This window comes from Haliotis rufescens, unplaced genomic scaffold (genome assembly GCF_023055435.1).
Source record: "Haliotis rufescens isolate VD_foot unplaced genomic scaffold, xgHalRufe1.0.p SCAF_7, whole genome shotgun sequence".
Classification (NCBI taxonomy): Eukaryota; Metazoa; Mollusca; class Gastropoda; order Lepetellida; family Haliotidae; genus Haliotis; species Haliotis rufescens.
The window spans coordinates 24,071,519-24,096,452 of NW_025964361.1; the positions used below are offsets into that span (position 1 = coordinate 24,071,519).

The 24,934-nt window shown below is 40.2% G+C and overlaps 2 protein-coding genes across 8 annotated transcripts in view; one reads left to right on the plus strand and one right to left on the minus strand.

Annotated features, from left to right (window-relative positions):
• LOC124137502 (von Willebrand factor A domain-containing protein 5A-like) lies at positions 1–20,016 on the plus strand. Its single transcript, XM_048388133.1, has 15 exons — positions 1–94; positions 1,471–1,744; positions 4,199–4,397; positions 5,533–5,635; positions 5,986–6,099; positions 7,389–7,515; positions 8,432–8,573; positions 12,723–12,802; positions 13,269–13,383; positions 13,781–13,942; positions 14,587–14,764; positions 15,527–15,776; positions 17,166–17,476; positions 18,069–18,193; positions 18,433–20,016. Exons 1-15 carry the CDS (start codon positions 52–54, stop codon positions 18,625–18,627), a joined length of 2,418 nt encoding a protein of 805 aa, XP_048244090.1. The 5' UTR covers positions 1–51; the 3' UTR covers positions 18,628–20,016.
• The window catches only part of LOC124137467 (copper-transporting ATPase 1-like), a 51,528-nt gene continuing 46,377 nt past the window's right edge, over positions 19,784–24,934 (minus strand). For all 7 annotated transcript variants that reach the window (XM_046503774.2, XM_046503772.2, XM_046503775.2 and 4 more), the window contains one exon: positions 19,784–24,800. In XM_046503774.2, coding sequence (XP_046359730.2) covers positions 24,548–24,800 — 253 coding nt within the window. In that variant the 3' untranslated portion in view covers positions 19,784–24,547. The remainder of the gene's footprint in view (positions 24,801–24,934) is intronic.

Consider the following 24,934-nt stretch of genomic DNA (forward strand, 5'->3'; position numbering starts at 1 on the left):
CTTCCTGTTAGAATATATCCCTACCTGTCTGAATGAACATCAGGGGAAACCATGGTATTGGCCGGCCTTGTGGCTGGGAAGGAGCGGGTTGTGGGTAAGAATGAAGGTTGTATGTAAATACTATTGTTTCATGTCATTGCCTAACACTACAATGACGTAATAGTGTATATTATATAGTGGGTGGGAAGGAGCGGGTTGTGAGTAAGTATGCAGGTTGTTTGTCAATCCCATTGTTTCACGTCATTGCCTAACACTACAATGACGTAATAGTGTATATTATATAGTGGGGTTGCCGGGTTAGGACAGCTACCCAGTTATCTATGCTTGTCGTAACGGATCGGGAGGTCGGACTCGGTAACTTGGTTGATCGTATCATCGTGCTCCGACGACAATGCTCATGACATCAGTCACGGTTGTCTGGTCTGTACTCGATTATTTACAGGCTGCCGTGTACCTTGATTAAGGAGACTGTAAACAACAAACATGTAACAAAAGATACCCGGAAGTTGTATGCGTCATATCATAATAACACATGTATGAATCATGTTTTATTATGTCGTACTATCAGCGTTTTCCGCGGGCAAATAGATCCCCAGACTAAAAAGATCGGGTGGTCAGACCGGCAACTTGGCTTACTGCGTGTCACCGTGGATCATCGATCGCGTTTGCGGTAACTGTTTGAGACTCACTTTTGTACATGCTGTCATCATATACTGTAGTTGCAATATAGTTATCCAATAGCTCGTGACCGCCTCCGGATCTAGTAGTAAAGCGTCCGCCTGGAGAGCGGATGGTTCGGGGTACGATCCCCGGCAGCGTCATACCAAAAGATGTTTAAAGATGGTACTTCTTGTTACCCTGTCTGGCGCTCGGCATTAGGGGACTAATACAAGAACTGGTCGACTCGGTGTCAGTATACGTGTAGGAATGGGGTATTCATGTTAAACTGCGAAATGGTATCTTACTGGGCTAGTAGCATAAAATCGGCATTTGTTCGGACTAGTACAAGCAGCCTCATACAAACGCATTCAATTCACGTCGCTTTGTAAGTGAAATAATCTTGGACGCGACGTTAAAACCCCATTTTACCTCACATCCAATTGCACGTCGTAATGGTGGGCGAGTGATTATGGTTTTACTCCTCTTAAGCAATATTATAGTAATATCACAGCATTGAAAACCAGAAAATTGCACATTGTACCCATTTGGGTAATCGAACCCAGATTTTCGGCGCGGCGAGCAAACTCTTTAATCACGAGGCTACTCCACCGTCCCGCTTGTTGTAATAGACGACTTAAAAGGGCGGGTGGAGAGGCAGGTGACGTAGCTGATTGCGTGTCATCTTACCCCGATGACATGGATCATCACGCAGCAACTGGTGTACCAGGCCTACACTCGACTGTGTGCAGGTTGTCGTCACGTGGCTGAGTTAATATCATTCTCTCGTTCGTGTCCACGACTATGTTCCAGTTCCCCTGGAGAGTGTGGACGTGTCGGTGACGATCCACGGATTCCTGGCGAACGTTGACGCCTCTCTCACGTACCACAATGCCAGATCTGCAGCTCTGGATGTGGTCTTTGTGTACGTTGTGGTGGACAACGGGGCTGTCTACAAGTTTGAGGCCGACATCGACGGGAGGCAGATAAAGGCAGAAATTCAGGAAAAAGTACAGGTACAGAAGAAAAGTATCATTATTGTGTCAAGCGATGATACACCCATGTCGATGAAGCTACTGTTTCAAAAGTTTGAACAAAGGGGTTTGGGGGGGGGGGGGGTTAACAGTGTTTTTTTAAATATTTTTATTTCAATTCAGTAGACATAAATGTAACATTGGTACATGAGGTATATACGTGTAGCAATTCATAGAACCTTAAAACATGATCAAATAACATAATTATATTGATTGACTGAGAAATTATAATAAGTAGGCTGATAATTCCTTCCATTTTCTGTCGAATCTCTTTATACTACTATTTTTCATTGCGATGAATTTTTCTATTTTACATACATCTTTCAATATTTTTATGAAAAAAGAAAAGCATAATGGAGTTTTCTTAGTGCTTGACTGGTGAATGTATTTTTTTGTAAGAAGAATTATGTGGTTGAAGAGGTAGTTGTTTTTGTTGTAGCAAAATAACTTATCCAGAATGGTAATATGAATATTATATGCAAGTTTCGAGTTTAGGTACATTTCAATTTCTAACCAAAATTTCTTTACAAAAACACTTTCTACATACACATGGTATACGTTTTCCGATTCAGAGACACAAAATGAGCATATATCATCATCTATTAACTTCATTTTCAGTAATTCCTTTATGGTATATAGAGCTCTATTTATGAATCTGCACTGGAAATCTATTAGTTTAACATCATTGGTACACAATCTACAATTAGAGATGATGACTTTGATGTTAACCATGGAACACGGTTTTGTCAAGTCATACATGCTCGCCTCAGGCTCGGGTGTAACGATTTAAATTGGAACGAGTTTACTCGACAGCTATTGCCTCACTCTGAATGCCTCTATTGTCAGCAGTGTGAAGATTCTGTCCACAACCATTGTGCTTGCCCGTTATATAACAATATCAGACAGAACATGTATTATTATCTGAATGGATATAAACTCGGTTTATGAGTTAAGATCGGATATGATCTGAACGAACTAATATAAAAATTCTTCAACCTGTGCTTCTTGTTTTCAGACTGATTTAAACTACCATAATTTGATTCATTACTATTTCTTTCCAGCACACACTGACTATATCATTGAATCCCTTGACTCTATGGCATGTGAGAAGCTAACCATGTTATCCCCAGAGGCATTCAAATAAGCCCACAAAGCTTGTTTGCCATGTATATTATCATGGAATAAATACATTTAAACCATAAGATTAATTATGACCGTGGTGACTCGTACATTGGTGAAACCTCCCGCCCACATATACCCACATCAAACAACATAAGGTTTCAACAGCCACAGCAGATAGCAAATCAGTCCTCTCAGACCACGAGCAAAAATTCCCTGTCCATTGGCATTGGCACAGTCAAACCTCGAGGAATTCACTAAAAGAAAAATCTCAGAAGCTATAGAAATCCACCGTCACAAACCTTTGATCAATAGAGATCAAGGGTATTATACCTCGTTTCCCGATGAAGATCTAATCAAGCAAAAGACTTTTTAATTAATATCCAGTCAGCTTGTCACAACTTTTTAATCCGTGTGCTATTTGTTATACTTACAGCACACCTGGTTTCAGCCAATCATCTGCGTGCTACCTGTTATCCACCCGTTGTTGTTAATGTTAATCTGCTGCTTATCACAACATGTCATTCATATACTTTTTACTTAATTGTAGTCACTCTATTATCGACATGATAAGTCGTTGGGCGGTCGGGTAGCCTAGAGGTTAAAGCGTTCGCTTGTCACGTCGAAGACCCGGGTTCGATTCCCGACATGGGTACAATGTGTGAAGCCCATTTCTGGTGTCCCTCGCCGTGATATTGCTAGAATATTGCTAAAGGCGGCGTAAAACCATACTCACTCACTCACTGATAAGTCGTATATGCAATAAACCAGATTGTAAGTTTGTACGTTTTTCTTGTTCTGGAACAATTTTAATTACAACTAAGCTTTTCGATCAAAGTTTCATCCTCATAGGCCTGAGTAGTTGACTAAATATGACACGTCGCACACCGCCATGGTACTATCCCACACAAAGACCTTAACATGGAGTTTCCACAGCTCCTTGCTTACTAATGAACATTATACGAATGGCGGGTGCTACCGGTAGAACAGGACATGCTCACCCTTTCGCGAACATCTGAGGTCATCACTGATCCTTTCCTAGATGCAATCACAATTTCGATCACGCCCTATGGAAACTGTTTCTGCATATGTGTTACATTGATTCTTCTCTGGCATTGGCGTTTTGGATTTGCAAAATCACTTAGGTTTCAATATGTTGTACAATGCGTTATATTCTATAACGGTGTACCTATTTCATTTTACAAGTTAGCTGATTAAACAGCAGTTCCACTGATTGGCACGTCTTATTCTCTAAACGCGTTTTTCGAAGGAAAATGATAAAGAGACTGTAATATGTGTTTTTTCAAACTAATTGGTAAAATATCTCTCAGGCAGAATTAACTTACGAAGAAGCTACGGCTAGAGGCATGACTGCTGTATTGATGGAGGAGGAACATGATGCTACAGCTAGGTGACATCTTCAGATGTAAGCTGGGTAATCTTCCCCAACTCTCGGACGCCAAACTCCAGTTTTTCTTCGTCACGGAGCTGGCCCAGGAGACTGATGGGTCCCTCAAGTTTGGTCTGCCCACGGTTCTCAACCCCAGATATTACCCTGAAGGTACAATCTCAGATATTATCCTGAAGGTACAAACCTAGATACTGTCCTGAAGGTACAATCCTAGATGTTATCCTGAAGGTACAATCCTAGATGTTATCCTGAAGGTACAATCCTAGATATTATCCTGAAGGTACAATCCTAGATATTATCCTGAAGGTACAATCCTAGATATTATCCTGAAGGTACAATCCTAGATAATATCCTGAAGGTACAATCCTAGATATTATCCCGAAGGTACAGTCCTAGATGTTATCCTCAAGGTACAGTCCTAGATATCATCCTGAAGGTACAATCCTAGATGTAATCCTCAAGGTACAATCCTAGATATCATCCTGAAGGTACAATCCTAGATATCATCCTGAAGGTACAATCCTAGATATTATCCTCAAGGTACAATCCTAGATATTATCCTCCAGGTACAATCCTAGATGTTATCCTCAAGGTAAAGATGCATATAGGTTTGAACGAAGTGTATGGTGTTGACAGGACGATCATAGGATTCTGGCATGCCTGATCCCATGAGGGACGTGAGTGCGCGCGCGTGTGTGTGCTTGGGGGCAGGGTAACTGTTATAACGATATAGCGATAGTGTGTCATCGCACAGTGATAGTGTGTGTCGGAGCTCATGCTACACTCCATAGCCGCCATACCAATTGCCAAATAGCATAACATTTTCTCACTCTCTTTATAAATGAGTGAAAATGTTCAAACATGTTCTTACTACAGGTAAAGACAAATAGACTATGTTTGACCTGTTCGCCAGAAACAGTTGTCAATACAAGCTACACTTCAACGGGTCAGTTGGTTCAAAACATGGAATTTCTAGAGTGTGGTAAAATACTGACAAGTTTATCACTACACTGATGGCTGAAGACAGCAACACGATGACGGTAGGTGAACGTTCCACACTGGCTCATGTGCATGCATCTACAGAGCAGTGTGCAAGCAGTGTGCAAGCAGTGTGACCATGTGGGACATAAGGGATCGGGTGGCCCGGCTCGGTGGCTTGGTTGTATGCGTGTCAGCGTAGCCGACGTCGTGGATAGTTGCTCATGATATCAATCACTGGTCTGTTTTGTCCATACTCATAAAACATGAAACATTTATGTTAAATAGCTAACACAAAATTCATGTTAGTTTAGTTGTAATTCTATTTCACAGATTGGCCTTTCTGAAGAGTTTAGACCCAATCACAGTCTGTCATTCAGCGTATTGTACGAGGATACCCACAAACCACAAGCCACGCTGGAGAAGGGTACCGCAGGTAGTTGCCATTGGTAGATCACCGCCCAGAAATTAGAAACTTGTACCAGCACAGAATGATAACATTCCACATTTCTGGTATATTCAACTCGCCCTGAGTACGGGGGTACGCATGTGTGTCAAAATCCAATGATCATGGGTGCGAATCCTGGTTTGCTTTGATTAAGATCCTAGGTTTGTAAGCACCATAACCTTGTTCGTGGGTTTCACTAAAATGGTAAATGTCAAAGGGCTACATCACCTCCCACGTCAAGCTGACACGCCGACATGAAACACAGTTCAAGGCGCAGTTACTCCAAACTCACTCACCCTCTATCTGAGGTAGACCAATGTCGTCACTTATCCCCCCAGACTGTCTAGGCACGCTGTTTGAGAAGGATATCCTCATGCTCTCCTTCTACCCGGATCTAAGCATCAGTACCGAACAAGTAAAGTCGGAGTTCATCTTCATCATCGACCGATCAGGTAAACCATCTTAAAACACTCTTGATCTTCGTCATCGACCGATCAGGTAAACCACCTTACTAAACACTCTCCATCTTCATCATCGACCGATCAGGTAAACCATCTTACTATACACTCTTCATCTTCATCATCGACCGATCAAGTAAACCACCTTACTAAACAGTCTCCATCTTCATCATCGACCGATCATGTAAACCATCTTACTTAACACTCTCCATCTTCATCATCGACCGATCAGGTAAACCATCTTACTAAACACTCTTCATCTTCATCATTGACCGATCAGATAAACCATCTTACTAAACACTCTCCATCTTCATCGTCGACCGATCAGGTAAACCATCTTACTAAACACTCTCCATCTTCATCATCGACCGATCATGTAAACCATCTTACTAAACACTCTCCATCTTCATCATCGACCGATCAGGTAAACCATCTTACTAAACACTCTTCACCTTCATCATCGACCGATCAGGTAAACCATCTTACTAAACACTCTCCATCTTCATCATCGACCGATCAGGTAAACCATCTTACTAAACACTCTCCATCTTCATCATCGACCGATCAGGTAAACCATCTTACTATACACTCTTCATCTTCATCATCGACCGATCAAGTAAACCACCTTACTAAACAGTCTCTATCTTCATCATCGACCGATCATGTAAACCATCTTACTTAACACTCTCCATCTTCATCATCGACCGATCAGGTAAACCATCTTACTAAACACTCTTCATCTTCATCATTGACCGATCAGATAAACCACCTTACTAAACACTCTCCATCTTCATCGTCGACCGATCAGGTAAACCATCTTACTAAACACTCTCCATCTTCATCATCGACCGATCATGTAAACCATCTTACTAAACACTCTCCATCTTCATCATCGACCGATCAGGTAAACCATCTTACTAAACACTCTTCACCTTCATCATCGACCGATCAGGTAAACCATCTTACTAAACACTCTCCATCTTCATCATCGACCGATCAGGTAAACCATCTTACTAAACACTCTCCATCTTCATCATCGACCGATCAGGTAAACCATCTTACTAAACACTCTTCATCTTCATCTACGCAGATGGTATCAGGTAAACCATATTGAGCTGTTTGAACATTTATTTCTATGATCCCTTGGTATCTTTTAGATTTTCTCACATTTGTGTGATTCGTAACGTTCAAGTAAAATACGTCAAATCTAATGAAACAGCACATGTGCCATCTCAGTGGTTCAGTGTGGTTGTGGTAAAACACTCACTCACTTACACATACAGCTAGTATGCACGGGCAACCTATCCTGAACGCCCAAGAGACCCTGCTGTACTTTCTGAAGAGTCTTCCCGTGGACTGCTACTTCAACGTCATCAGCTTTGGGAGTTCCTGTGATGCTCTCTTCCCCCAGTAAGTTCTGCGCAATGAAACAATCGGTGTTGAATACCATTCAGGCATGTTGAAGGTGCCCATGGAAAAAATAAACAAAATTTACAAAAAGCCAAGAAATGCCTTAAGAAATCAATGAAAGAGAATGTATTTCTTTGACCTTCGTAGCAATGTATACTTGTAAATGTGCCTAGCTATGGACTTTAGCAGTGAGGCGATCTAACTCCCACACTTTAACATAGACTTACGACGACCGTTGCGCTAGGATCCCTCTTTGTAGAACGGGGCCATGGTAATTAAAACCGAAGGTTTAGTGGCATAGGAATGGTGGACAATAATGATGGATCACTCAGAGGATAGAACTCTTATTTAAACGTATGGATGAGTGGAAATTTATAATACTGTTTTTGGTATGAGCTATATGCCTTTTGCAGGTGCATTAATCTTCTGTGTCCACCATAGATCACTTGATGCCCTTTTGTATACGTATTGGAATCAAACAGAAAGTGCCACCAAAATTTTGTTTTACTTTCAAAGCGCTGTACATGTCTTTAGATGAATGCCGTCATAACTCGTTTCAATAACACAAACAAATAGGTGTGTGTGGGTGTGTGTCTGTTTCCGTTTGCACTAGTCCTGGCTTAAGCCGGTTTTATAGTGTTCGCTCACTGACATACCATGCCGCAGTTTAGCATGGATGCCCGACTCAAACACAGTATACTGACTCCGAACCGACCAGTAGAAGCGACTAAATGGATCGGGTGGTCAGACTTGGGGACTTGATGATTGCACGTCGCTCAGTATATGAGACACATTAATCCAGACCGTCGTCATATCGCTGGAACATATTGCTGAAACACAAAGCAAACAATGATATTAATTTTACGTGACTGTTAGAGATTGTACATTGAATGACTCACTGTACTTGGTGCACCAGGAGTGTACGATATGGACAGTCAACTCTACAGAGGGCGATGGAGCTTCAAGCGAGTCTGACGGCTAACATGGTTGGTACAGAGCTGGTGAAGCCCCTCAGTCTAGTGTACAGCAGGCAACCCCAGCCGGGGTATACACGCCAGGTAACCAGCGCCGTCTTGAAACCTATAATGGAGTTATCCTATAGTTTCACACCCACCATAACCTTGTATTATAAACCTCCAATGGAGTCATCCTATAGCTTCCCTCACACCGTATCCTTGTACCATAGACAACCAATGGAGTCATCCTATAGCTTCCCTCACACCGTATCCTTGTATTATAAACCTCCAATGGAGTCATCCTATAGCTTTTCTCACACCGTATCCTTGTACCATAGACAACCAATGGAGTCATCCTATAGCTTTCCTCACACGGTACCCTTGTATTATAAACCTGCAATGGAGTCATCCTACAGCTTTCCTCACGCCGTATCCTTGTATTATAAAGCTGCAATGGAGTCATCCTGCGGCTTCCCTCACACCGTATCCTTGTATTATAAACCTTCAATGGAGTCATCCTATAGCTTCCCTCACACCGTATCCTTGTATTATAAACCTCCAATGGAGTCATCCTGCAGCTTTTCTCACACCGTATCCTTGTATTATGAACCTCCAATGGAGTCATCCTATAGCTTTTCTCACACCGTAACCTTGTATTATAAACCTGCAATGGAGTCATCCTATAGCTTTCCTCACACGGTACCCTTGTATTATAAACCCGCAATGGAGTCATCCTACAGCTTTCCTCACGCCGTATCCTTGTATTATAAAGCTGCAATGGAGTCATCCTGCGGCTTCCCTCACACCGTATCCTTGTATTATAAACCTTCAATGGAGTCATCCTATAGCTTCCCTCACACCGTATCCTTGGATTATAAACCTTCAATGGAGTCATCCTATAGCTTCCCTCACACCGTATCCTTGTATTATAAACCTGCAATGGAGTCATCCTATAGCTTCCCTCACACCGTATCCTTGTATTATAAACCTGCAATGGAGTCATCCTACAGCTTCCCTCACACCGTATCCTTGGATTATAAACCTCAAATGGAGTCATCCTATAGCTTCCCTCACGCCGTATCCTTGGATTATAAACCTCCAATGGAGTCATCCTATAGCTTCCCTCACACCGTATCCTTGGATTATAAACCTGCAATGGAGTCATCCTATAGCTTCCCTCAGACCGTATCCTTGTATTATAAACCTGCAATGGAGTCATCCTATAGCTTCCCTCACACCGTATCCTTGTATTATAAAGCTGCAATGGATTCATCCTATAGCTTCCCTCACACCGTATCCTTGTATTATAAACCTCCAATGGAGTCATCCTATAGCTTCCCTCACACCGTATCCTTGTACCATAGACCACAAATAGAGTCATCCTATAGCTTTTCTCACACCGTATCCTTGTATTATAAACCTGCAATGGAGTCATCCTGTAGCTTCCCTCACACCGTATCCTTGTATTATAAACCTGCAATGGAGTCATCCTACAGCTTTCCTCACGCCGTATCCTTGTATTATAAACCTCCAATGGAGTCATCCTATAGCTTCCCTCACACCGTATCCTTGTATTATAAACCTGCAATGGAGTCATCCTACAGCTCTCCTCACGCCGTATCCTTGTATTATAAACCTTCAATGGAGTCATCCTATAGCTTCCCTCACACCGTATCCTTGTATTATAAAGCTGCAATGGAGTCATCCTATAGCTTCCCTCACACCGTATCCTTGTATTATAAACCTCCAATGGAGTCATCCTGTAGCTTCCCTCACACCGTATCCTTGTATTATAAACCTCAAATGGAGTCATCCTGTAGCTTCCCTCACACCGTATCCTTGTATTATAAACCTCAAATGGAGTCATCCTATAGCTTCCCTCACACCGTATCCTTGTATTATAAACCTCAAATGGAGTCATCCTATAGCTTCCCTCACACCGTATCCTTGTATTATAAACCTCAAATGGAGTCATCCTATAGCTTCCCTCACACCGTATCCTTGGATTATAAACCTCCAATGGAGTCATCCTATAGCTTCCCTCACACCGTATCCTTGGATTATAAAGCTGCAATGGAGTCATCCTATAGCTTCCCTCAGACCGTATCCTTGTATTATAAACCTGCAATGGAGTCATCCTATAGCTTCCCTCACACCGTATCCTTGTATTATAAAGCTGCAATGGATTCATCCTATAGCTTCCCTCACACCGTATCCTTGTATTATAAACCTGCAATGGAGTCATCCTACAGCTTTCCTCACGCCGTATCCTTGTATTATAAACCTGCAATGGAGTCATCCTATAGCTTTCCTCACACCGTATCCTTGTATTATAAACCTGCAATGGAGTCATCCTACAGCTCTCCTCACGCCGTATCCTTGTATTATAAACCTGCAATGGAGTCATCCTGCAGCTTCCCTCACACCGTATCCTTGTACCATAGACCACCAATGGAGTCATCCTGTAGCTTCCCTCATACCGTATCCTTGTACCATAGACCACCAATGGAGTCATCCTATAGCTTTTCTCACACTGTATCCTTGGATTATAAACCTCCAATGGAGTCATCTTATAGCTTTCACATCGTACTATTACAATCTCTTTTGTGGTTATATCTCATATTTGGCAAATGTCAGTTTTCATTACAATCGTAAACGATCATATGTATGGTTACAACCCTGATTTTAGCACTGTGCACGTGGCTATTGTTAGTCTCTGTTGAGTTAGACGAGTTTTACCACGAAGACCAAATTTAGTTTTATGGTTCTTCGCGTCATTTCACACCTCTAAAATGTATTGTATTTTTAAAAACGCAAGCCACTTCAAACCACGTGAAAACAACAAAGTCGAATGGCAAAGCGAGGAGTTTGATCACAGGTTGGGTGGCCAGGCGCCGCAATTACTTGTGCACAATTGTGTCAGTTAGGTGTGTCATGATCCTATAACCGTGGGTTGGAAAGATAGATTATGAGCATTGGTCTTTCAGCACCATAACCGTGTTCATGGGTTTCACCAAAATGATAGACGGACAGACTGACAGACAGGTTGTCCCACCTCAAAAATAAAAATACATTGAGTATACAGTAAAAATATCAATAAATATTTGAGCCACTCCTATGTGGAGTTATGAATAACTATTATATAAATGTATAATAAACTAAGATATTCGTAATATATACAATCAGTTAAATGTAAATGTACAGGAAGACATGTTAAAACTTATACATAGATACATAAAGTTGGTAACGGCTATATACAAAGATTTTCGCTTTAAAAGTATAAAATGGCAGGTTTTGGCAGTAAGAAGGCAAACATCGAGGTTGGATAATATATAACTTAACTTTAGTAGGTCATTAAAATGTTAAAACATATCACATTCTTCATCACTTGTTTGCGTAACAGTGACCTTTCTCTAGTAAATAACGGACAGTTTAATGGGATATGACATTCATCCTCAACAACATTTTTACAAAACAGACATACTCTTTCGTATAAAACAGTCCCATCATAACGCCGAATAACACGAATAGGGGCTACACCACATCTAAGACTTGCTAATACTCCAGTGTGATCTGACATCTACGATAGCGTCATTTCAGGCTTAACTTAGATCGATATGATGTTCACTACTTAAAAACTCAAGTTTCGTTATCCTAGTCAAGCAAAACGCTGACAATAATTATACATGACTGGCACGAAATACTAACCACAGTGTCCACACAAACTTTCTTTATATCAAGTTTCCGTTAACAGTTGAGCAATACATTGTTGGATCCTACAATGCATCACTCCGGAGGTTGGTGTAATTTAGGAATGCAAAATAGAAAAGGCATTGTATCCTCAAATTTTAGAATTGAACACTTTTAGAACAGGTTAATCGTCACTGCATATATCTTGCTAACAGAACTGCCTTTAATAAGACTAAGATCCTTGATGGGACAACTGATGTTTGTTTGTTTGTTATTGCTTAACGCGGCACCCACATTCCAGTTACTTGACGTTGGCATGGATATGATCGAGTGTGGACCACAAAAAAAACAGTCAGTGATATTATAACCAAAACCCACGCAATCTTCCAAGTCACCAATCCTGACCTCCCGATCCATTTAGCCTCGTACGATGAGATTACCATGGCAGGGACCTATACGACCCCGGAGTGATGTGATGTGCTGTAAATACATGTAACTGATGCTTTATCGGTGGTAGTGACATCATTAATAAAGATAGGAATACATGTGGTTACTTTCCAGATGTTTCTGTTAACTGATTGCGATGTCTTCAACATTGCTGACATTGTATCACTCGTGAGGAGGAATGCCCCGGAGAGCAGGCAAGTACATAGATGTGTTTATAGAGGGGTATTGCAGTAAGAACTCAGTTCCGGTCCTTGGCTCCGTTACACGAGGGGAGCACGGGTGGCCCAGTCGTCTGAGGCGCCGCGATTCGCTGTGCAGAGTTGCGTCCCTTGGGCACCCCAGATTGTGGGTTCAAATCCCGGTTCGCCCCGATTATGTTTCTACGTTTGTCAGCACCATACCCGTGCTCGTGGGTTCATTGAAGTGGTAAACGTCCGAGACCTGCATGAGCTCGGGCTTTCATCCAACAATAAGCTGACACGCCGTGATATAACTGGAATAATGTTAAAAGCGGTGTTAAACCCAACTCACTCACTCACCGTTACACGAAGCGACCGTACCTACATACAACTAGCGTACGTGTTTGTTAAATTATAGAGTACTACGCCTAGAAGCAATTAAATATCTAAACCTTCAGTATACTTTCCAATTCTGTCCTAGGGTGTTCACAGTTGGTATTGGGGACGCGGTGTCGCTGCCGCTGGTGAGGAATGTGGCCACGGCTGGACGCGGTCAGGTGGAGTTGGTTACAGGAAGTGACAAGCTGCAAGAAAAGGTATATAAAGTATCTGAAACTGTTAAATGCATTTCTTCAACATACTGTTGTAAGTTAGTAAATATCAATGTATGTCTTCAGAGCTACAGATAAGCAGCGTCTTTGTGTAAAATACCCTTAAAAATATTCAAAACCCAACACATGGATGTCACCTCAAACTTTCCTTTAGTTTATCTGCTGTAATCTCTCCTTAGGGATATAAAAGAAAAGGCATTTTATCTTAATGTGTCTGCAGAACAATATCAATATCAGTTTTTGGATTTGTTAAAAAATGTTTCAAATCCCATGGGACCCGTCTTCAGTCAAACTTTGATACGACCTTTGTGTTATGTGCTTCTGTGATATCAGCTACCAATGTCGACGCCAATCTGGCTACCTGTGTTTACTGTGTCCACAGGTCATGAAGCTACTCAGACATGCAATGCAGCCCGCTGTGACGGACCTGGTCATCGACTTCCACCTTCCGGCTGGCCTGGCAGTGACTCATAGACTACCCCAAGACATGCCCGACATATTCCAGGGCCAGAGGTGCACCTTCTATGGCTTCTTAACGGGCGAGGTAGGGCTATAAATATGCTAGGTAATACATCGGGTAACCTTTGGATGGCTATTCTTTGTTTGTTTGTTCTTTTACGCCGCACTCAGCAATATTCCAGCTATATGACGGCGGTCTGTAAATAATCGAGTCTGGTCCAGACAATCCAGTGATTAACATCATGAGCATCGATCTACGCAATTCGGATACGATGACATGCATCAACCAAGTCATCGAGCCTCACAAGACAATCCCGTTAGTCGCCTTTTACGACAAGCATAGGTTGCTGAAGACCTTATCCAACCCGGATCTTAACGGGTTGGATGTCAATGCATACCTTTGTGTTGTCAATGGGCATTTTAATAATCACTTGTTTTACGGATTATTGTTTTAAACGTTTTGTAGGTGGTCAGAATTTTAAGCGTAACTTCTTACAATAATACATTGTAGAGTGTGCAGGTACAGATGGAAGTTCTTTAAACTCTTAAGAATGAAAAGTTTAAGACCTGGAAAACATCTTTTCTTTACGTATTGATATTCTCTGTTATCTGTAAAATGATGGTCGTCAAAGCAATTGTTACAGACTCTCTGTCTTATATCCCATTCTCAGTTTCAATGTAAGCTACCCAATGTGTTTATAGTATGACATACAACAGCTTTGTTTACAGATGCGGCCTGACACTTCAACCGTTGGGAAAGCCACGATGTCAGGTAGAGTTGGCGGAAATACGTTCACCCACACAATGACGTTTGACGTCATGGGCGACGCTGTGATGACGTCCGGGTACTTCGTCCACATGCGGGCCATGAAAACCATTGTCGACGATCTGGATGATCAAGAGAGAGGTAATGGATTTATCGTGGGCTCGGAGGTTTAAGCAGCAGCAATTTACAATAAAGAGTTGTAAGGATCCGGTGATTATGGAGTCAAATTCTAGATGTGACCCGTTCATGATACTTGAATGGTACACTCTGCCCGTACAAGGACAAATCCGCCTTGGGATGGGGATGTAGGCTTTAAACACTTTAATACATGAGGATGTAGGCTTTAACACTTTAATACATGAGGATGTAGGCTTTAACACTTTAATACATGAGGATGTAGGCTTTAACACTTTAATACATGAGGATGTAGGCTTTAAACACTTTAATACATGAGGATGTAGGCTTTAACACTTTAATACATGCCAATTCAATATGCATGTAGCGAGCTCTTCTTCTATCGGTGTAAATTTGGGAAGAACCTTCGAAAGAGATTTGGTTTATAACAGCACAATTATTTCGAAAAGCAGTTTAATACCGTATGGTATTTTCAGGAGCCCCAAAACCATCATTGCTTGCTAGTGACTTCTTGCTTTAGATATTATGGCGTTTATAGTCTCCAATAAGCGAATTATTCTTTTAATTACCTCCAACAATAGACGAAAAAGCCGTATGGTATTTTCAGGAGCTCCCAAAGCATCATTGCTTGCTGGTGACTTCTTGCTTTAGATATTATGGCGCGTATATACCAATAAGCGAATTATTCTTTTGATTACCTCTAACAATAAGGCGAAAAAGTCCTAATATTGGAAATGAAAATACAATTCAATTGAAATAATGTTCCAGACTATGGTGCCAACAAGAGAAGGGAGATAATCGTTGCGAGTATGGCTGGTAACATCATTTCAAACTACACGTCGTTCGTTGGCATTGATACAAAGACGAATGAGAGAATATATGAGCCGGTCAGGACAGACGTACCGCTTGTTGCCATGGCTACCGAGAAGAATGAGAAATTAAATCAAGAGGTCAAGACAGAAAGACTATTACCAAAATGGCAAATATTCAACCGAAAAATCCCTAAACCAAAATGGCGGTATGCACCTTTTCACCAATGAATAGTACTGTGATCAGAGAATTATTGGTCTTCTCGTAAAACACGTAAAAGATAAGCACTTGCACAGCGGCATGGAACAACAGTTGTCCAATTTAATACTAGGGGAAAACATTTTTCCTCAAGTTTTACCACACAAAATCAAAATTGTTCGCGGGACATACAGGATGTCCACGTAAGTTCTTGAGAAAATCTTGTATGACTTGAAGTACTGACCGAAAAAAAGTGTCTCCAGCCCGGTCGGTACCGATGATATCGGTAAAGATTCATCATTCTGACCCGATATGGGGCGCTGCAGTGGCCTAGTGGTGAAAGCGTTCACTCGTCACGCCGAATTCCCAGGTTCGATTCCCCACATGTGTAGAATGTGTGAAACCCATTTCTGGTGTCCCCCGCAGTAATACTGCTGTAGTATTGCTACAAACGGCATAAAGCCATACTCACACACTGATGATCACTCACTCTGTTCTAATAAAGTTAGACTGTTAAAGGATACATCGAAAGTTCAGCGATCAAGACCTCCATGGGAAGCCGAAAAATCATTTCACCAACGGCTTTTTCTTGTTCAGACATTTGGTTTAACAAATATAGGTAATCATGGTATAGCAATATCAACTTTCCGAACTGTGTAAAAACGACAAGCTGAACTTGTTACTTGTTACTGTATCTCGTAACAGAAATTACAAGTTAAAATTAGGTTAAAAAGGGCCATTACTCTCATATTGTCTTTTTGTTTGCTTATTCTTTGGATATAACCCTCTAGGGTTTCTTCTTAATTATATTTTGGAGTAGGAACAACGTTTATTTTTCAAAATGCAAACTCGATTGTCTCAATTAACTGAGAATTATTAATGAATCAATCTGAGAAACTCGAATAGTTTTCCATAGCCATAAAAGGATGCATGTGTCCAGTTGCCAAAAGCGTCCCTTTGGGCGTGCTAGACACCTATGATCGTGAGTTAGAATCCCGAAAACCCTGGCTTTTCAGCACCATACCTATGCTCGTAGGTTACAGAAAAGTGGTAAACGTCAACCACCTGCATCACTTCTTGCTTTGCTCCCAAATCAAGTTGACAGGCCGTAATAGGTGCTGAACCTAACTCACTGACTCACTACAAACAAGTTCTTGTAACTGAACAGATTTGCACTTTGACAAGTTGGGATACGTCGGGTGTTTGCGGAGGGCTTTCCACCAACATCAGACTGTGTTTAATGTATTGAATTAAAAAATTAATCCGCATGTACCGACTTATTAAGAGTTCCCGATAAAAGAATCATGGCTCCGAAACAAAACCCTGGAATATGGTTCCAGATCGTTGAGCATCCACCTGTAAAATACAATGTTGCATTCACTGTGCATTTCATTGTCAGGAAAAGGCGTACATTATCCCAGGAACTCAAACTTAATGTGAAGTTCTCCCGACACAAGGATCCGGTTTGTGTCAGCAACAGAGACGACCTGGCGGTTTATGGTCACCAATCCACATATTCAAGTAGCTCCGCAAGGCCAAGAACCAAACCCCACAGGTGTCTTCCACGATGTTCCTGCTTTTCCTGGATGTTCCCATCACCCAGGACAAAGAGTATGGAAGAAGATGTTGAGAATAGAAGTATATGTGGAGTGGACGATGTCACACTCGGCGACAGCGCCCATGAAGAAGGGGCGGACAGACCTTGTACAGGTACATTTGTGGTCAGAGTGAGTGAGTTGACGCTGACAGTTCTTTAGCATTGCTGTAGACATATCACGGGTGGACATCAGGAATGATCATCGGACATTATGAGATTCGAACCAGGTCTTCGGCATGATGAGCCAACGTTTCTACCACGTGGCTAGCCCACTGATCCTACCAATAGAGTGAAAGAAATAACTTCACGATTATTAAACATGGGATGTGTAGTGATCGGCATAAGCTACGGCCAATGGTGACATTTTAGAAAATTGTTTGCGATTATTTGAAAAGAAATCATGATCTTCTAATGTGTTACAAATTACAATCTGATCCAACAAACAATTCATGCTTATGCCTTCCTTGGAGGATCAGTTTCAGTATCTTTGTTGAGGTTTAACAAGCTGTTTATCAAAATATACATTAAATGCCCATCAGTAAAAGTTAGTCAAACATGTATCACACATGACGAGATGTGAATATCATCAGATCTGTACCAAATGTTTCCAGTGTGTGTTTGTTTGACTAGCAATGAACGTGAGTGCCTTTCTATCCAATTTGGCTTTTGTAGTCATTTAAGCGTGTACAAAATAGTTTTCTTCAGTTGTAGCAAAAGCGAGCAGGGTGGTTGCGTTGCAGGAGTACGACGGTAGCTGGTCGTTGACTAGAGAGCTTGCTGACGTTGTGGATACAACCAAGGATACACTACGAGACAAGGCATTTTCAGTGGTAATGCCGTCTTTCAACAACATACGTGGATCTGTGTTCAAGGAATTATTATTATTATATTATTATGTTATTCATCCGTAGTGAATGCGAAAGCAGTCATAACATAGCATTCTGTTCGGTTCTGGGCAGGCATAACCTTACACCAATAGACACACGAACAATGTGATTAAGTTCATATTTTACATTGACCTTGAGTGAATGGGCACTAATATTTTATATATTCATGGCCTATATTCCAGGACGAAAAGGTATTGGCGACTGGTCTGGCGATTTGTTGGTTGACCTTGAAATGTGCAGATGATCGGTCAGTGTGGGAGATGGTGGTCAACTGGCTGGTGGGGCAGCTAGGACGGAGGAGGTGGACAGTCTTCTTGGGGAGGCTGAGAGGGTACTGTCTTTATAGAGGCTGCCAAAGAGGAAGCCAAGGAATGTAAATTGAGTGCATAAAGTCATTGGACTGGATGGTACATGGTCAAGTAGCAAGGTGATCAAGGTGACTGTGTGAATGATTCACATTCACCAATATTTATCGCATCTTCCTGTATATAGTCGTCTAGACCAGAAAAAACAACAGTGGTTGTGATCACAAGCAGTGTACCACACTGTCAGGATACAGGGATACGGTGTTACACATTAAACCAGGTCACTGAGCCTGAATACCTGATCCATCTGAGTCGCTTAGCATGAACAGAAATGGAGGGCTAAGGACCTATTCTAACTCATGCGATTGGGTAGAGGAGACGGACAAGTCCCTCAAGATCATCAGGGACACTGCGTTTACTGATGATGACAAGGACCATGAACTTGAGCCGAAATCTCACACCACCGAAACTGAGAAACTGCTTCAGATACTGGAAACATGATAATCTTTGCATACTCCGAACAGGGTATGGATGGTCCTCACAAATAATTTCGTGAGCTTTCAGGAAAATATCAACGATGTAATGACAGGACATAGAAATGGATCAAATGGGGAACTGAATCTGGGACTTCAGAATGAGCACCTTAAACACTGGTTCCTGTAATACAGCTCAATCTGCATCCAGTGCATTTCCTCAATGGATGACACTTCTCTGGAGCTGAAAATTGAGTGACAGAAAGAGACTCAATCAATCCAAAAGCCTTTGTAAACACCTGATGTGGACAATAGATATTTTACAGTGAGTGCAGAAAGGTCTTCGAATTGTGGACTACATTTTGTTTGAAATGTTCGTAGTCTTGCATTTTTGGCAGAAATATGTTTGACGTTTCAGCTGCTCTTACCAACAGGCTACACTACAATCCTCGCAAAATTGAAAGGAATCACAATTAGTTGTGCAGAGTTGAGTCCCTTAGCCACGACAGGATCCACTGACCATGGTTTCACTTCTTCACCCTGATTATGACCCTTGGCTGTAGGCATCATACCATGCTTGTGTTTCACTAAAGTAAAACATATCTAGGACCTGTGCCATTGACTGCGACTTTGTGTGTGCTGTTGACTATGGAGACGTCACTAACAGGTAATAGCTCACCACTGAACATATGACAAATAATTCAGACATCAGCAACACAATGGTAGCTTAATCAATAATATCAATAAAGAACAAATGCAGTATAATTATTTATCAATTCATCATTTTTACAATGGTACATAGTAAGCAGAGCATGTCTGTAAAATATTTTAATCAAGGTCATGTGATATAAAAAATATATCAAATCTGGTTACCATGACAACACTGTAGCAACATACGTTACTGACGACAACACAGCTAAATCATAAAGGACACTACAAACGTACACATTTGACAAGAAATGGTTAAATTCAGTAAATAGTGACAAAAGGAATATCAAAATTAGTTGTGTTACTGAGTATAATTTTACATAAAACCACAATGAAAACATTTTCCTTATCTGCTTTGGTCAATATCAATATTCAGGAAATATCAGTCCTGATTTATTCACCTGATGAAAGAGTAAGTATATACTCCGAAATGTGGTGTTCCTCATATTAATAAAGAAGTTGATATCCATAAATTCTCTTCCTTATCATTGTACCTTGTTGACATATATACTGGTTGAAATAGTAAAATGACATATCAGTGTCAAACGTATATGTCAAACATCACCGCCAAACATCAGAATCAAATATCAGTATTTGAATGACTATGTGCTGAGTGACATTATCAGTGGGAGCTGGAACTCCCATAAAACCTGTGAGAATTTCTGACTTTATGTACAAAGTGACTCCTGTTTCTAGATGTCATAAACATATATATGCACACATTCACTGGACTTGGATGTTGTGAAAAGTCATCATAGTCAAGTTTTACCTAAACATATTGCATGTCTTGATAAAATGCAGACTGATAAAGTATTGTCTCGTCTCAAGCAAAATACCCAGAATATTACATGGTTGGAACGTTATTGGCTGTTAAATTGATACATTTCATACAGATATCACATTTGGGTCTTGAATGATCTGAATCAAAATTAGCTTGGACTGAAAACACTCAAGTGACCAAAACTCTACTGTAGCCACGCAATGTGAATAAAACACAACAGTATAGACATGTATACGGATGTGGAATACAGGAATCTACAAATATGTATAAAAAACAATGAAGGACTTAGGGAACATTCACTGACATGAGCTTCTTGCGCTAGAGTGAACTCTCTCAAAACTGGAGATGGATTTAGCTTCTGGCTGCAATATCCTAATATTTGTTGGACTTGATCTCATACAGTTGCCATTAGGTTTCAAACAGTGTAATAACTTTGATATATTTGCACATTTTGATATAAGGCAATTCACAGCGCCAAATACTCAAATTAAACAACATGGCACCACATTGCTTCATTGTCAATAGCAATATGTAGACACCATCTCTTTTTCATGATGTCACCAACTGATAATGTCAATTTTGACTCTACTTTATTTCCTACTACTCCTATGAGTCATTACCCCGAAATAATTCATTTACTTGTGACAGGTAAGCTGAATTTCTTTGTATCTCATGCTCTTATCAAACCAGCACATTTAGGATGCCACCTCAGACAAAGCTGTGGTGCCAAATGATGCCAGTATAGAGAGTACTGGTCCCAAATGATGCCAGTATAGAGAGTACTGGTCCCAAATGATGCCAGTATAGAGAGTACTGATCCCAAATGATGCCAGTATAGAGAGTACTGATCCCAAATGATGCCAGTATAGAGAGTACTGGTCCCAAATGATACCAGTATAGAGAGTACTGGTCCCAAATGATGCCAGTATAGAGAGTACTTGTCCCAAATGATGCCAGTATAGAGGGTACTGGTCCCAAATGATGCCTTTTTAAAGAATTGGTGCCAGTTTGAGTCGAAACCAATGCCAGATTAGTCAAGAGTGTTCACTCAATCACAAATATTACACGACTAAGACTGGCAGAAATGGAATACAAATCTCCACAGGCCTTGAAGAACAGGGGATAACCTTGTAAACATGTTCAGAGTTGTCACAATATCTCAATGAGTGCTAATCTTTCTGTAACATATATTTGGCAAGAAAATACAGGCCGTTGTGAAGGACATCTTGAAAGTGTCAAATTCGTAGTCATCAATACATGCAGCATTTATGAGATATTATGTCTAAACAGGTCCAATCAACAATTAAATGACTTCTTGGAAAAAGTATTTCTAAGTGACTGGTGATGTGTTTATAAAGTGCTTCTGGAGACAATTAGAATGTTGGAATCATAACACATTTTTTCCTTTATCAATGCATCCAGCACAAAGAAACACAGTAAACATGACACATCTGTATTACTATTTAAAAAACCCAAACAGACCACCAACAGATGGGTTTTGTCAGATTTTCAATGTCACATTATTAGAAAAATTATCTTGATTTTTATCCTGACAAAAAATGGAAACATCTTACTGAGTAAAAAATATCACACTGAAAATACAAGAAACTTTAACACATGGCATATTAATCTATAATGTAAAATATATTTTGAAAAAACATACAGTTGACATAGCACTGGGTGGTGTAAAACATTGATATATTATCAGTTTTATGCTCAGCTCTACATCAATTATGCTCAAACTAATTATGAAATCATTAACATGAATTGGTGTAACAAAATGTCTGAAATCCCCAAACATCCTTCTTCAAAAGGCACATACTTCCCACAAATAAAGTCATGTGTGAATGTCAGGGTCAAGGACACACAAAATAAATTCCTTGTGATGATACAACTAATAAAACATATCAGTTGAACATACTATAAACAAATATACCCAAAACTGTTCCTAGTAATGTCAACAGGACTTGCTTCAAGTACATCTGATAGGTGTCATAACTTTAAACATAAACACATTAATCTCACCATCAGCTTTTGCCTATGAAAACGTCCTGACCATGTTTGTTCAGAAATACCTATCACAATTTACCCTGGCATTGTATACAGGTTCAGGTCATTTTATTCTTTTGGTTTAAAATCCACAAAACATTACATGTAAATGAAGTATTGGATTAAAATATTTAAAGTATTGAATCTGATCAGTTATAAAGTCAACTGATATCAAGACAGTTAAAAAACAGATTTTGATTTTTTGTTTGTTATTTCTTTGAACGGTAAAAACAAGTCGAAACTGGTTGCAAGTTAGGAAAAATAAGATATATACTGTACAGGGTAGTAGACAACTACTTGCAGACCAGTAGTAGACAAGGCATATAGGAAAAGTAATAAACTTATACTATGATGTATGATTTGTTGTGAGGAAAGCAACTCCATTTAACAGGTTATACACAAATAAAAAATACAACTAAAATATATGTCTACTAAGGTCTATTCTCTGGTTATCATAATGTTCCTCTTTCAACATACCCTGGATAAGGATACTGACATATGTATCATACCAGTACAAAACTACTTCTATGGTAATATCAAATACTATTTGTAAGGCAACATCTCAAAGCAGTCAGTCACATTTAGATCCATAACGGAATAATGGGAACATCCAGAAATTGAGTAGGATAATTGAAACATAAGTTGTAAAAACAATGACTTCCTTGTGTTTATCATTATGCAAACTTGCAACTGACCAGTCTGCAAAATTCATCAAATATGTAGAATATTTTACAACCACAGAGTAGCATACTGGATTTCTTTGTTACCCGATATGAACGAGATAAAACATGGTCAAGAAATCTAGTTTGAGTTTTGACTTCCATAAACTATCACAAATTATATAGCATCTGTATTGTATTTTATGCAGTGGAGATATATGTTCATTTGTAACCTTTATAGTCAATAACATTACTAAAATATACTTATTATATGTGTATAAGTACTAAATACATAATGCAGTCATTTGAAAATAATTGTTTGTTTTCATTTTACTTCCTCTGTTTCTGGTAGGATTTGTGTCTTGACCGGAATGTTGTCATGAAGGTGGGCCTAAACGGGGATCAGGTGTCCAAAATGGCTTCTGCATATCGACAGTGGATTTGTGGCCAACTTACAAAACCGTCAGACTTGGATCATAAGATGGTTGCAATACTCAAGGCAAAAGTAACAGTGATCATATCAGTTTATTAACAGCTAATGAAAATAATGATAATATACACTATTATGTTCTCCAGAGATCAGGATAGCGTGACATCACATTGGGGTCCAAACGAAACGTCCATCTCAACATTTGTTCAATCTAATGTACATCTCAAATTGGGAATGAAACTTCAAGACATTATACCATAATGTTTGTTAAGAACACAAGAATTTCTAGGCAGAACTGGATTTGTATAAATTATATTTTTAAAGTCTCCTGTTTAAGGAATCCCTCTGCAATCCTATGGAGTCAGCCCAATTAAACACCATGGCACTTTCAAAGGAAAACAGAGGAGTTTGAGTTATGTGGTTCTAAGAAATCACAAACTGACAAATAACAACATGATCACAGATACATTTGCTGGTGAGCACAACAAGCTCAATAAAATATTGTAGACACTTCCTCTTTTGGGGGATGACATTCAAAGCCCTCTTAAAACATATTTCAGAATAAACAGCTAACAAGACATTCATAAGTCACAACTTGCTTTTTCCAGGCTCAACCAACAGAGTTTAAATTAACACCGGTCCGCTAGTCCGAGACAAGAAAAATTCAGGAAAGACAAGTGACATTTCCTTGTGGACTACCACTTTGAGCATCAGGTAGAATGGCAAGTCTATAGGAAAGTTTTAGTGGACGAGCAAAATTAAAATAAAACTTAATCTGACCAAACAAACAATTCTTCTTCTTATCCTAACAGTAAAGCATAATACAAACAATGTTAAGCTACTACAAGTATGTATTAAACATATGATCTTGTGTGTCTGGGACCCGCTTCACCTACACAATCCCTTCCATCTCAATCTCATCCTCAGGACTGTCTTGATCAAGCAGGCTTCGCTTGTCTGGCCCAGGTGTGATGGCCTTCCAGTTGCTCAGCCTTGATAGAATGCTTCCCTGCTTACTATTGCGTAGATTGGGGCTGTCCTCGTCCAGGCCGCGGTGTAGTGAGATGTTGTCATATTCCTGGTCTTCAGCGTAGCGCTTGTAGTAGTCTTGGGTCAACAACTTTTCTTTTGTTGGTTTGTGGAATCTGAAACATACATGATATAGTCAGTCATGGACATGGGCCAATCTAGTTTTAAGTCCAGGGGGCTATCAATCATAAACAAACTCATTTAATAAACCTTCTTAAAATAGACATCGCATAGCGGTTGTATGTATTCA